The sequence below is a fragment of the Hypanus sabinus genome, chromosome 3 (assembly GCF_030144855.1).
Source record: "Hypanus sabinus isolate sHypSab1 chromosome 3, sHypSab1.hap1, whole genome shotgun sequence".
NCBI lineage: Eukaryota > Metazoa > Chordata > Chondrichthyes > Myliobatiformes > Dasyatidae > Hypanus > Hypanus sabinus.
In genome coordinates, this window is record NC_082708.1 from 49269284 (window position 1) to 49284962 (window position 15679).

Consider the following 15679-nt stretch of genomic DNA (forward strand, 5'->3'; position numbering starts at 1 on the left):
TTCTACTGTATTCCATTCACTGCACCATGACCATTACATGATCTCCTGTTTCATTTAGTTCAATATTACATAAATTGCTAGTTTGCTCCGTAGCCACAGCCTTTCCATTTTCAAATCTCTAACTTGCCTCTTGAGTATACATGACTTACTTGGCTGGTGAGCTTTACATTTTTTTGTTTTGTTCAGAATTGTTTTCTTTCAGCTGCACACTTGAGGCTGTTGAGTATCAGTGAGGCTTGTCCTTCTCTGTTGCTGTTTCAAAACCCCAGCCAGCACTTTTGCTACCATGTAGGCATCTCAAAGTCCTGAAATACTGGTCAGCAACTCAGTGGTTCAATTTAATATCAGATCATGTATACAGTATACAACCTGAAATTCTTGCTCTTCGCAGACATCCATGAAACAGAAGGAAAGTCCCAGAAAAGGAATAACAGAAAAATATTAGAACGCCAAAGCCCCCCTCCCATGCAAAGCATCAGCAAAAGTATCAACCCTCCCCCTTACTGTGCTGAAAGTTGTATGATCTGAGGGCAAGTATAGACATTGGAACCTTCTTCTTTAAAAGAGAAACAGGTGACAATTTGGGACCAAGTGTTCATGAATGAAAGTTTGTTTATTGTTATGTTTGTTTCAAAGTTGGTGCATTTGAGATTTCTATATATTTAAAAGTTTACCTTTACCATGAAGATTGATCAACATACACAAGTTCTGTAGCAGCATTTATCTTTGCATCTCATGTTTTTTGTTCATTCACTTTGTTGTGAAAGATCAGTAGTTAACTTGTTTTTGTATTAATAAATGTGTTGCTCTCCATTATCAGTAAGTCTAAACTTGAAATTTAAACATATAAAACAATAGGTTTTATCATACAAAGAGTTACAAAATTGAGTATGTATACCTTCAAAATCTTCGCACTGGTTGTAATTATTGAAGATATCATTGTACATCTTATGCACAAAATTTCTAATGTATTTATTTATTAACTTATTTATAACATGTATCTTCTGCATATTTTCCCAGTATAAATATCAAGTGAATGTGGATGGTACTGTGGCAGCATATAGGTTCCCGTACCTTATGTTGGGTGACAGCCTTGTATTGAAACAGGATTCAAAATACTATGAGCACTTCTACAAATCTCTAAAACCATGGATACATTATATTCCAGTAAAGAGAGATCTGAGTGACCTTATAGAAAAGATTAAGTGGGTGAAGGTAAGTCGGTCACAACGGTAAAATTGAACATGTAGAATTTGCCTAATAGATAAAGTTGCCAATATTTTATTACAGCAATGATTGATAAGCTACACAGGGCCTGTTTTAATGTGTAACAGAAGTTCCTGGGAGCAGCAAGCTGTCTTCTATAATTATTAGTGTTGCATAGAATTGTATTAAATAACTGGAGGAAATTAAATGTAACACAGGACCTACCCTTTACTGAAATCTGACCATTAGTCCATGAAGGTTATTCAAGTACATAAAGGCTCGGCTTTCTTTCCCTTCACAAACCTAGTTCAGATTTTAACCCTGCAGACTCAATAAGTCAGTCAGCACAGTTAAACTTACCAGAAGCATTGATTCGGTTTCTCACTTTCTGTTGATGGGGGGGGGGGGGGGGGGGGGGAAATAATTTTTGAAATAAGAAAAGACAGTGTTGGTGTGCTGAACATTTCCAACACTGTCTTTTCTTATTTCAAAAACTACTTTTTTTTCATCTTCAGGAAGGGAGAGACAAAGAAGCAGAAGTAGGTGTAGAGTATAGCTGAAGTGACCATCTTAGGGAGAGGAAAACTTGCATTCATTGTAATAAACACTGTGCTACAATAGATTGTTGCAAAAAGGACACATTAATTTCTATTGCATTTTTATTTAGAATGTGAATGATAGGAAGACCCAGACTTCCACGTGGACGCTGCTAGCCATTAATCCTACCTGAGCAATGCTCTGATGTGGACTTTCCTCTGATTGTGGCTTTGTGCACTAATGTCAGACTTTACACTGTCTTGCCCAAATATGCATGCCTGTGATGCTGCTCCATATAGCTTTTTCCATTGTGCTTGCACCTCACTGTACTTATGCAAATGACAGTAAACTCTGCTTGACATCTGTTTGAGGAAGCTAGAAAATAAAAAGTGTCTGTTTGCTGTGCCACTGGACTCAGAACAGAGACCATGTTTCTGAGTCCTGGATTGCTTTCTGGCCCTCTATCCTGACCAGGTAAGCATGAGTTTTGTGGACCCATAGTGCTGATCAATCAGAAGCATTGAGATTCATCAGTTACAGTGGATTCTAGTTAATTGGGCCATCAGTTGGTCAGGGCAGCAGTTTATTTGGAGAGCTCTCAAATAATAAAAATTAAATTGAGAGAATAGCTGGGATTCCCTTCATTTATCTGGGAGACTCTGCCACCTAATTGCAGCAGCATACTGTTGCCAAACAGTTTCTAACTAGCATCAGTTGCGTGCACTTGCACGGCTGTTGGACTAGTACCGTGCTTGGAGCAATCAGTTTTTAGTTAGCATCAGTTGTGTGTGCTTGTGTTCAAAAAAAGGCAGTGATTTGTGTCACTGATAGCTGGTGAGAAATAAAGCAGTCAGACAATTCAGAGTTATTTTGCTCACTGTGGTTTGAAGCGTTCGGACTTGGAAAAGCCAGAAACGCCAGGAGTGAAAATGAAAACATTTCACTACCTCAACAAGTTAATCAACTTGAATGTTACAGTGAAAGTGAAAATTTGGAGTTTACTATCATCTAAAGCATTCCATTACCGTGTAATTGGTGTGGCACAGATTTTGTTCATTTATTGTCAATCAAAAGAACATGCCAGATGAATTCCTCCATTTATAACTATTAGAAACTAATACAGTTTTATACTACTGTAGAGATATTGGTAGTGTTCTAACTTTTTCTGTATTTCATTTAAATATGAAATATTTAATAGATTCTAAATTCAGAATAACATAATGCTAATCTAATTTGGAACACAAAGTATTCTTAGCAATAGCTCAAGTAATTTCTCAAGAGTACAATATTATTATTACCAAGAACTCTCCACAGACCTAGTCTTTATTTGTTGTTTTAGGAGTATGCTAGATGGCAGACTACTATGTATTAAGTGTTATTTGGAAACTAGGAAGACTTAATGTGCAGTACTGTGCAAAAGCCTTGGGCACCCTAGCTATCTATATGTACCTAAGACTTCTGCACAGTGCTGCATAACAAAGCAATTGCTAATGACAGTGTAAAATGGAATGGAATTCTGCAAGCATCTTGCTAAAATGTTTTTCATTTACTTGATTTTGTTTTAGGACAATGATGCTGAAGCTCAGAAAATTGCCAGATCAGGACAAGTTCTTGCTCGAGACCTTCTGCAACCTTCAAGTCTTTACTGCTACTATTACAAAGTCTTACAGGTTTGAGAGACTCAATAGATTTATTAATGTGTAAAGCTGACATGCAGAATTATTTTTAATGTCATTTCTTTGATTCAGTGATGGACAGATAAATGAGAGGAAACTTTAAGGTTTATCCTGGATGGATACAGCAAAATCACTGAATTAGCTTTATCTTATCATTACCTTGCATTAGTAAACTAGACTTAATTTTTTTGTAGTAAAGTCAGTGAAGGGAAAATCTTTGAGAGCAATATTGGTTCGGCAGTTTTTTCTGTTTTTATTCGCTGTGTGAGAATTGAAGACCAAAGATTGGGCTTCAGTAAGGGTGTCAAAGGTTATGGGGAGAAAGCAGGAGAATAGGGTTGAGAGGGATAATAAATCAGCCATGATCAAATGGCAGCAGTGACTCGATGGGCCGAATGGCCTAATTCTGCTCTTATTTCTTATGGCTTTAATTATAGGCACCTGTTCGTTCCAACAAGTTTTGTCTCATTTTGTAAGTAAAGGTCCCCTGGTGCTCCCAGTGCGGCCTCCTATATAATCGGCAAGCCTCAGCGTAGATTGGGAAACTGCTTCGCTGAGCAGCTATGCTTCATCTGCCAGAAAAAATGGGATCTCCCAGTGACCACCCATTTTAATCCCATGTCCCATTCCCATTCCAACATGTCCACCCATGCCCTCCTCTACTGTCGTGATGAGGCCACACTCAGGTTGGAGGAGCAACACCTTGTATTCTGTTTGAGTAGCCTCTCAACCTGATGGCATGAATATTGATTTTTCAAACTTCTGGTAATTCCCCCCCCCCCCATTCCACATTCCCTTTTCCCTCTGTCACCTCATCTCCTCCCCCTTCTTCCTTCTTCAATGGCCTTCTGTCCTATCCTATTGGATTCCCCCTTCTCCAGCCCTGTATCTCTTTTACCAATCAACTTCCCAGCTCTTTACTTCACCCCTCCCCCCAATTTCACCTATCACCTTGTGTTTCTTCCTCCCCTCCCCACCATTTTCTAGCTCTGACTCCTCATTTTTTTTTCTCTCCAGTCCTGCTAAAGGACTCGACCTGAAACGTCGACTGTACTATTTTCCGTAGATGCTGACTGGCCTGCTGATTTCCTCCAGCATTGTGTGTCCCCAAGGCAGCATGTTGTGCACAGCAGCATGAAAAACATTGAATTGCTTATAGTCTTATCAATATTACTGCCCCTCAACAGCCAGCAAAGAAATCAGACATAGGGATTCAATCAATGCAGATTCTAAATTCAGAATAACATAATGCTACTCCTAATTTGGATCACTTAATGTATTCTTAGCAATAGCTCACAGCGTGTTGTGTTTCCTTGGAAAGTAATATCACAAGAGTACAATATTATTATTATAACCACCAACTTTCCAAAGTCAGTCTTTCTTTGTTGTTTTAGGAGTATGCTAGACGGCAGACTACTAAGCCTGAGATTCGGGAGGGAATGGAGCACGTTCTACAGCCATCTGACCATGAATCTATATGTAACTGCAAAGGAGCTACCAATGTAAAGGAAGAACTGTAACTGTAATCAATATTATTGCTTGTTTTTATTTTGTATGCTTTATTGAAAAATAACTCTTTCTTGGACCATTCCTAGAAAGGGCCTGGGGTAATGTATATTTTAAACATGAACTAAAATTCACTACACTCAGCTTTTGTGTATAATGTTATTCAGCCCTTGTGGCTTCAAGTTGACAAAATAAAATGTGAAATTAAAAAGTAAACATTGCAGAAATAATGTACTGAAGTTTGTAATTTAACCTTAGCAGTTATTTGAGTTATAATTTGTAACGGAAAATATACTTCATCTGGTTTGATTTGTCAGTAGGCACAATGTTGTTTTTAGTCTGTTGACACATCTGACTAAATATTAGAATCAGATTTTGTTTCTCTAATAATAGAGCAACTTTCAGAACTAATTTACTTCAGTACATGCTTTCTGCATATATATATATATATATATATATATATAAATATATATATGAGTTTTTTTGTAAACTACAAATCTAATGTACTCGCCCCAGAGAACCGTTTATATTAAATATGTGCTGAAACTTGCAAGAAATATTGTACTTTATGTTTGTAAAGTAAATTAAAGATTCAGTGTGACAATTCACAGAGGGAATATAATGAGTTATGTTTCAAAATTACAGATTCAGGTTTTGATTCGCTATCAAATTATTTATCCTTAGGGGTAGAAATAATTATTTAAATGTTTGGCAAAGATTTTCAAGGGAGATCACAGTGACTCCCTTGTATATATTCAGCTTTAGTGTATACGATTGTGTTTCTATATATAAAATACATGCAATGAACAGTTTCTGTCTCTTAAATGACAGAAGCCGGGATGAGATTTAGATCTAGATACAGTCAAGGGTTCAAATTTGAGTGAATCTAGCAAAGTGCATCTAATTAGCCATTGTTTGACCTCCCCATGCTTTAATTTATGTGCAAGGATAAATTGCATATTGAATGAAAAGTAATATTATTACCCAAAAGCATGAAAAGTAAATGAGATTTCAAAGTTAATTACATTAGCCATGGACCTAAAGGTAGAGCAGTTTTAAGTATTCAAGTGTCCTATTCCTGTTCCAATTCATGTATTTTATAGTTGAAAATAACAAGGCACCTGGGATTTTAGGTTTCATAAATAGAGATAGAGTGTATGAGGAAAGAGATCATAGAAAAGTTGATGTACCTGAAAAATAAAGCGTGAGCTGACAATTCAGTGTCAATTCAATGATTTCATGCCTTAGCACGCCTTTGTAGCAGTGCTACAAATCTAATTTCAAATTCCTTTCAGTCCTTGCCTTTTAAGAGCACAAGATGATTGTTAATTCTGAAATAAAAAATGAAGATGTATTTAAAGTAGAAAATTAATGGGTCCATACTAAATTGTCAAGATGTCCCTTTGCTCTGTATTTAATTATCTTCCCATTCTTCCACCCAGAATGTCTCACCTCATTGCTCTCAATCTAGTCCGACTTCCATCCACTGCCGACTCGATCTCATTTCTGTCTCCAAATTACTGAATACAATCAGAATCAAGTAGGGAGACACTCTCTGGTGCCTGATTCTTTTTAAGTCCATTTGCAGTTTTTGATTTAACTGCAGGGAAAGTGGAGGTTTTGAGAAGATTTTGGCAGCCAAACAGAAGACATATTTGATTATTTTAGGGTGCCCAAATTTGGGGAAAAAAAGAGATGGGCAAAATTTCAGTTGTAGTGCTTTCAAACACACAATGCTAGAGGAGCTAAACAGGTCAGACAGCAACTGTGGGGACAAGTAAAGACCCAACATCTCAGGCTAAGATGCATCACCAGGTCTGGAAAGGAAGAAGGAAGAAGCCAGGAAAAAGAAGGTGGGGGTGGGGGGAACAGAAGGAGTACAACCTAGAATGTGATAGGTGAAACCAGGTACCAGGTGAGGGGGAAGGTAGGTGGGTGAGGGGGAAGGCAGGTGAGCGAGGAAGGGGAAATGAAGTGAGACACTGGCAGGTGATAAGTGGAAAAGGTAAAGGGCTGAAGAAAAAGGGATCTGATAAGTAAAGAGAGTTGGCCATGGGAGAAAGGGAAGGAGGGGGGCACCAGAGGGAGGTGATAAGTAGGGTGAGGGAAAAAAAGAATGCTTAAGAAGGGAAGCAGAATAGGGAATGGTAAAAGAGAGAAGGGGAGGGGGAGAAATTGCCAGAGGTTAGATAAATCGATGTTCATGCCTGACCCACTGGGTTCCTCCATCATTTTGTGTATGTTGCTCTAGATTTCCAGCATCTGCTGAATCTCTTGTATATAAAAATTATGCTACTTTCAAAACCTTTCAGGCCATAACAGGAGCAGAGTAAGGGCATTCAACCCTGCAAGTCTCTGTCATCCCGTCATGGCTGATTACTTGTGTTGTTTTTCTTATTACATTTATTATCCCTTTCAACCCCATTCTCCTGCTTCCCCCCGCCCCATATCTTCGACACCCCTACTAATAAAGGAACCGTCAACCTCTGCTTTAAATATACCCAGTGACTTGGCCTGCTCAGCTGTCTGTGGCATTGAATTACAGAGTCATCACCTTCTGTCAGAAGAAATTTCTCCTCATCTCTGTTCTAAAGGGGCATCCCTCTTTTCTGAGGCTGTGCCATCTGGTCCTAGACTTGCCCGTTATAGGTAACAACCTCTCCATATCCGCTCTATCTAAATATATCAATATTCAATAGATTTCAAAGAGATTTCCCCCTCATTCTTCTAAAACTCTAGCGAGTACAGACCCAGAGCCATCAAATACACCTCATATGTTAACCTGTTCATTCCTGCAATCATTATTGTGAACCTCCTTTGGACCCTCTCAAGTACCAACACATCCTTTCTTAGATGCTCAAAGTACTCTATACTGTCTGATCAATGCCTAATAAAGCCTCAGCATTAGATCCTTGCTTTCATATTCTAGCACTCTCAAAATGAATGTTAACACTGTTTGTATTTGCCACCAGTTCAACATGCAAGCTAACATTTGGGGAATCTTGCATTGCACTGGGACTCCCAAGTCTCTCTGCACCTCTAGCTTCTGAATTTTCTGCCCGTTTAGAAAATAGTCTACACCTTTTTTCCTTCCAGCAAAGTGCATGACCATACACTTCCCTGTGCTATATTCCATCTGCCACTTTGCCCATTCTCCTAATCTGTCGTTCTTATTGTGATATATAATGTGGAGAAAAGCTGTCACAGTAATTAGTCTACAAAACCAATTATAAGCAGCCAACCAGAAAAGGCCCCCTTTATTCCCATTCTTTACCTCCTGTCAGTCAGCTGATCTTCTATCCATGCCAGCATCATACCATGCCTGTTACCTTGTTTAGCAGCCTCCTGTGCAGCACCTTATCAAAGGCCTTCTGAAAGACTAAATATACAATATCCAATGACTCTCCTTTGTCTATCCTACCCCCTAACCTTAAAAGACACTCAGATAGCATGTTGAGAACATAGAGTGATTCTTTGCGATTCACAAAAATGGCACCATTTTTGGTTGATAAGTGTTAAACACCACTGGTCTAATTATCATAATATCAATTTCCCTATTATCCTACACTTAGTATAAATTAAAATTTGTATTAAATCTAGAGTCACAGAAATATATCATGAGAGTGGAAAGTGCTCTTTGTTAGTAGTAGACAGACGTTAGGGTCTTGGAGGAATGTGATGGTGTTTCTGTCCACCTAACTCTTCTAAGTTACAAATTTCATTGGTTGGGAAGTATAGTTTTTAAATGGTGCACAGTATGGACATGTGCTTTAATTGAGTGGCATTATTTATTGACAGAGGTTCCTTCAAGATATGCTGTGATTCAATTGTTGTTAATTCCTTTAGTGACTGTACAAGAAAGCAAAATAAAATGCCTTTACACATTAGCAACTGGAAGATGAAAACTGCCGAACTGTAAGTGTTGTTCTTATGTAATGCTTTTGTAAGTTGAATGGTGTCTTAGAAACTCTCAGGATAGGATAATATAACTAACTATAATTGTTGCAAAAATAAAATAAGAGATTTGGGGAAATGTTTTATATTCTGAAACTTTAAAACAACTTGTATTGCAGTGATTCAGTATTTTTGTGTTTGCACCAGTTGTATATTGCAGATTTAGATGACATCTTTCAATTGAGCAATAGATTGTGCCTGTTAAGGAGATGCAACACTTTTTATTGGAAATTACATTATAGAAGGAAAGAAGAAGTCCATTTGCTCGTGGGTAGATGCCAAGACATACAAGTTTGTTCCTGCCAGATGGGGAGATAAAGTATCAGGCAGTCCTTAAGGATGTGTGCTTAGCCCACTGCTCTTCTCTCTACACTCGTGACTGAGTGGCGAAGCACAGCTCAAATGCCGTCTATGACTCGCAGATGACACCGCTGTTGTTGGTAAATGGTGATGAGGAGGCAGACAGAAGCAAGGCCTTTCAGCTGGTTGAGCGGTGTCATAATATAGCCTCGCACCCAATGTCAGCAGGACCAAGGATTTGATTGTGGGTTTCAGAGAGGGGAGTGGGAAAGCACATTGCTCCTCATTGAGGGGCCAAGCTTTAGGGCATCAACATCACAGAGAATCTATCCTGGGTCCAACACTGATGCACTTTTAAAGGTGGCATTTGAGCAGCTCAGTTTCCTTAGGAGTTTAAGGAGATTTGATATGTCACCAAAGACTCCTGAAAATTTCTGTCAATTAATACTACTCCATTATTCCTTTCTTCGTGCTATTTAGTTCGTAACTTTTTGTTTATGCACTGTACAACTGTCACAGAACAACAAACTGCACAACTTATAACTCAGTGGTAATAAACCTAATTCTGATTAAACTAGTGAACATCATTAGTCCTTCACCCTCCGTTCCATAACATGCCAGAATAACTTTGATACTAGAATCAGAATCCAGATGAAAGTGCTGCAAAGCTCTGGCAAATTTGAGAGGAATTGCTAAATACCAGGAGTGTGATGTAAGTTAGGAGATACTGACTTTGTGGAATCTTGGAGGTGCTTAGTCAAATCTGGCCACCAAGTGAGAAGAAACAGAATTTCAATTGGGTGTTATTGTTCAGCCAACAGAAAGATCAGCTCAGCAAGCACAGAATATGCTACCTGGCCCAATGACCTTGCTGGATTGTATTATGTTTTGTAGTTACGAAATGTAACATGAGCGATGAGGTGTTTTTAAAATGAACCTGAGATGGCTATCAACCTGTTAAAGTACAGCAAGGCGTTTGAATTAAATAAAATGCTTCTAGGAATGGTTGAGTCTAAAAGAAACAGCCGAGCACGTGGAGAGACGTCGAGTTTAAAACAAAAGCAGTGCAGCACAGATTCTTAAGAAGGGAAGACAAAATCGAGTTTTTTTTAAAAGGCCGTAAATGGAAGAATTCAGTGATCATAAGAGTGAGTGCTAGGTGATACTTATCATAAATTAAAACAGAAATAACTAGTTACATCAGAAAGATTGACAAGTTTTATTACACAACAGGTTATTGGGTCATGTATACTGAGATATTGGAACAGGATTTAGAAGCAAATGAAATAGCCAATGAGAAGCAAGTGCCAATTTTGCTAAGTGTATTACTTTTAAAGGCATGCAGTTTGCTTTGAAGTTTGACTGCTCCAACTATCATAAATGATAGTTTGTCAGTTTAGAACTAAAGCCATTGTTGATTGCAGAACGCTTTAGGTTTCATAAGTGGAATCAAAAGGAAGGGAAGTCTATTTCAGCTTATGAGGCTGAATTGAAGAGATTGGCTGAGCATTGTCAGTTCTGTAATGGGCTTAATGGTACATTAAAAAAAAATCATTTAATTTGTGGAATCTTAAAAGAAAGCATTCAAAAATGGCTCCTAACTGAAGCACAGTTTACATTCAAACAAGTAGTAGAAATTGCTGTGTCAATGGAAACAGAAGACAGAGACGCAATTGTGATGCAATCAGGAATGAAAGTGAGTGTGAATAAAATTGCATCGTCTAAACAGAAATTAAATTGTACTACTATTATGGCAGGGCTCACATACACCAACCATATGCAGATATCCAACTAAGAACTTAAACTGGAGAAAAGGTAACTCCTGTGGAAATAATATTTGTAACTGTGAAATACGACAACCAACAAGCCACATTGAGCTTGCAGGTGGTAAAAACAGAAGGACCAACATTGTTGGAACATTATGGCTGAGACAAATACAACTTGATTGGAGATCCATCCACCATTTCCGTTTCGCATCTCCTGCAATGAAACCAACTGAAAGCAAGTTTAGCAAGGTACTGGATGATGCCACAACTGTCTCCATGCTGAACACCATGAACTGTTGCCCAGCAGATATTAAAATGGTGCTGGTGCCTACCTCTGTGCTTTTGCTTGGAAAAAGCATATTGGACCAAGGAAGACATACAAAATGCTGGAGGAATTGGACCAAGGAAGGACCATGCTCCCCAGAGGAATTGGGAAATTGATGAAGGCAGTGGTCTGACTACTACATCTGAGAAACTGTAGTCAACATATCTAAGAAAGCTTCTGATATGTTAATCAGGCAGTTGCTTGTGAAATGTGACTTGGTGTTAAGCTGGAAGAGAGTTCAAGGAGCTTCGGGAAAGTTGCAAGCATTTGGATTTTGTGATTATGAGAACCAGAGTTTACTCTGCGTCTGTTAAGATTATTGCATGAACTTCAAGTGGGTGACAAAAAGCTGCTTGTAAAAAGTAGATGCAAAGACCAAAGCCCAGATGGATGAATGAAAGGCCAAAAAGAAAGGAGTCAATGGAGATATAAAAACAGGATTTGGCAGATGTTACGGATACAGAAACCAAGAGGAGAGATCAGATTGTAAAGGGAGCAATAGAAGGATTAATTAGAGAATACACCAGTGAACTAAATGCACCTTCCCAAAATCAAGATGCATAAATTATAAAAAAGTAAAAGGAGGGGGGAGATGGAGAGAAAGAATTGAACAAGAAAGAGAATGGTGTGAAAGAGAGAGAGAGAATGTGGAAAAAAAAAAGGAATTTAAGTAGATCCAGCAAGAGAAAAGAAGGAAGGTGTCCAGAGCTGGCAGAACCACTTGCTGCAGTCTCAGAATCAATTCCTTCAACCACCACAGAGGAGCCCCCATAACTTGACATTATTTCACAGTCACAACTCTCAACAGCCAAACAGAGTGATCCCACTTGTCAGGAAAGATGTTATCCCTCAAGAGTAATAAACCCCCCACAGCGATTAAATATTTAAGTCTGAAAGGGACAATTGAAAAACTGACTATGCTGTGGATGTCTGTACATAGTAGTTGCATTATATAATATAGTGCGTGTGTATATTTGAGAGGCATCCTATACTGAGTTGGAGCTTATACCTAAGCAAAAAGAAATGTTGTAAGACCATAAGATATAGGAGCAGAATTAGGCCATCAAGTCTGCTCTGCCATTTCATCATAACTGATCCATTTTGGCTCTCAGCTCCAATCTCCTGCAGCCCCCCCCCCCCCCATATCCCTCATGCCTTGACCAATAAAGAACCTATCAACCTCTGCTTTAAATGTACATAAAGACTTGGCCTCAACAGTTGCCTGTGGTAACAAATTCCACAGATAAACCGCTCTCTGGCTAAAGAAATTCCTCCTAATTGCTATTCTAAAAGGAAACCCCTCTATTCTAAGGCTATGTCCTCTGGTCTTAAACTCTCCCACCACAGGAAATTTCCTCTCCACATCCACTCTATCAAGGCCTTTCACCATTCGATAGGTTTCAATTAGGTCACCCCTCATTCTTCTGATTTCCATTAACTACAGGTGCACAGCCATCAAAAAGATATTCATATGATAAGCTATTTAATCCTGGAATCATTTTCATGGACCGCCTTTGAGCCCTCTCCAGTTTCAGCACATCCTTTCTAAGAGGCCCAAACCTGCTCACAATACTCCAAGTGAGGCCTCACCAGTGCTTTATAAAGTTTCAACACTTCATCCTTGCTTTTATATTGTCCTCGTGAAACAAATGTTAAAATTGTATTTGAATTCATCACCAGAGACTCAACCTGAAAACTAACCATTCCAGAATCCTGTACAAGGGCTTACAAGTCCCTTTGTACCTCAGCTTTTTGTATTTTCTCCCATTTAGAGAACAGTCATCCCTTTCATTTCTTCTACCAAAGTGCATGACCATACACTTCCCAACACTGTATTCCATTGGCCATGTCTTTGCCCTTTCTCCTAATCTGTCTAATTCATTTTACAGCCTCTATATTTCCTCAAAACTACCTGCCCTCCTCCTATCTCCATATCATCTGCAAACTTTGCAACAATTATCAATTCCATCATCCAAATTATTGACACATAATGTAAAAATAATCTTTCCCAAAACACACCGCTGTGGAACACCACTCGTCACTGGCAGTCTACCAGAAAAGGCCCTCTTTATTCCCACTCTTTGCCTTCTGCCAATCAGCTACTGCTTTATTCATGCTAGAATCTTTCCTGTAATACCATGGGCTCATAGCTTGTTAAGCAGCCTCATTTGTCAAAGGCCTTCTGAAAATTCAAGTACACAACATCAACTGATTCTCCCTTGTCTATTCTGCTTGTTATTTCTTCAGAGAATTCCAAAAGGTTTGTCAGGCAAGATTTTTCCTTGAGGACACCATGCTGACTAGGGCCTATTTTATCATATGCCTCCAAGTACCCCGAGACCTGATCCTTAACAATCCCCAAAATTTTCCCAACCCACTGAGATCAGACTAACCGGCCTATAATTTCTTTTCTCTGCCTCTCTCCCTTCTTGAAGAGTGGAGTGACTTTTGCAATTTTCCAGTCTTCTGGAACCATTCCAGAATCTAGTGATTCTTGAAAGATCATTACTAATGTCTCCACACTCTTCAGCCACCTCTTTCAGAACCCCGAGGTGTACACCATCTGGTCCAGGTGACTTATCTATCTTCAGACCTTTTGGTTTCCCAAAAACCTTCTCCCTAGTAATGGTAAATTCATACATTACATGCCCCCGACACCTGGAACTTCCACCATACTGCTAGTGTCTCACACAGTGAAGACTGATGCAAAATACATAATCAGTTCATCCAACATTTCTCTGTCCCCCATCACTACCTCGCCAGCATTTTTTTCCCGGCAGTCCAATACAGTATCCACTCTTGCCTTTCTTTTACATATTTTGTATCTGAAGGAACTTTTGGTATCCTCTTTAATATTATTGGCTAGCTTTCTGTCATATTTCATATTTAACTTTTTAATGACTTTTTAGTTGTTATTTAAAAGTCTCCCAATCCTCCAAGTTCCCGCTAATTTTTGCTCTATTTTATGCCTTCTCTTTGGCTTTTGATTTCCCTTGTTGGTCATGGTTGTGGCATCCTGCCTTTAGAACACTGTGTATTTAGTATTTCAATAATATTTGAGTAATGGTGTGTGTGTGTGTATGTATATATATATATATATATATTTTTATATATATATATATATATATATATATAGGTTAATTAAGCATTTTTGTTTGTTTAAATAATGTATTACGAGTTATATTTATAAATACATTAATTGTATACGCCTTCACGTGAATTAGTTTAATGTTTTTAAAATACAAAACATAACAGAGTGTTAATTCTGAAAGTCAGTGTTCACTGAAGAAAAGTGAGTGTCAGTATAACATTTTGGCTTTGTCGTATTGGAACCAGAACCTACACAATATTGACTAGCTCAAGAGACCATCCAACAACTTACTTTTCACTAATAAACTCTGCATCGTTAGTTTGGAAATTGAATGCACGCTGTGTGTGCTTTAGAAATAATTTTTGACTCTGGGGGTTTGAATTTTATCCTCCCAGACTGGTAAATAATTTTCGCCGTTAATCTTGCAGCAAACCTACTGGATTTAACATACTGAACAGCAAATGTGCGTTTCGAAAGCACGAATTACTGCATTATAAATGACTTCGTAAATAGTCAGAGAAACCAAGTTCAGCATCAGAAATGAACACGGGAAAGCATCTATTCTCAAGCGAGCGCAGCTTGATTAAAACACAACGCCTTCTTGAGTTTCCGGCCAGTTCCGTCTGCGGCGTCATTTCCGGTGTAACCATAGCGAAGAGACGCTCGAGCAGATTGAAAGAAACCTGACGTTCACCAGGTCCTCGGTAATAATGGTAAACTTTACTATCATCAAAGTTGGGAACGTACTAATCTTATTCACCTAACTTTAATAGGTACCACATTAAACGACATTTGTATAATTGTCCCTAAATATACCATTTTAAGAACATTTACTTTAGATGTTCCTGTTGAAGGTCCATCCATCCTCGTCTCCCTTGCTGCTAACTCTGACTTGCTTTGATTTTCCGGGTTTACTTTTGGGTCTCTGTTTTCCACTTCTGTTTTTCTCCCCCGATGATGGAATGTGTGTGACCGCAACTATAGTGCTAACTGGTTATCAAATATAACAACAGGAAGAAACGGCTGGATATATCCTATGGTGCAGACAATACATGTGGATACTTTTCGTCAGAATGTAGTTCTTTTGGACTGCTGCCTCTGTCTTAAAAGGAGAATCTCGAGTGTATGGGTTAATGTAGAAAGGCGCATTTACCAGTCCCAACTAAGTCTAATTGGTCTTCACTTCGGTTAGGAAGTTGAGGGGAAAAAAAAATAGTCCAGGTCCGCAAAATAGAAGGTAAACTAATAAAAATAGTAAAGAATATGGATAGATTCTCTCTGAGCAGTGACCTACTCTGGAGAATTTCTATGCACAGAA

At 38.6% G+C, this 15679-nt stretch overlaps 2 protein-coding genes across 3 annotated transcripts in view; both read left to right on the plus strand.

Moving 5' to 3' along the window:
• The window catches only part of poglut3 (protein O-glucosyltransferase 3), a 30650-nt gene extending 20936 nt beyond the window's left edge, over positions 1-9714 (plus strand). The window contains exons 6-8 of one of the 2 annotated variants that reach the window (XM_059964263.1): positions 1021-1215; positions 3309-3413; positions 4814-9713. In XM_059964263.1, the coding sequence (XP_059820246.1) occupies positions 1021-1215; positions 3309-3413; positions 4814-4939 (426 nt within the window). In that variant the 3' untranslated portion in view covers positions 4940-9713. Of the gene's footprint in view, positions 1-1020; positions 1216-3308; positions 3414-4813 lie in introns of both variants that reach the window. The other variant, XM_059964264.1, reaches the window with a different exon arrangement.
• A 5401-nt stretch (positions 9715-15115) lies between these two features.
• Positions 15116-15679, plus strand: part of c3h11orf65 (chromosome 3 C11orf65 homolog) — a 57347-nt gene continuing 56783 nt past the window's right edge. The window contains exon 1 of the mRNA XM_059964279.1: positions 15116-15134. The gene's annotated coding sequence lies outside the window, so the exon portion shown is untranslated. The remainder of the gene's footprint in view (positions 15135-15679) is intronic.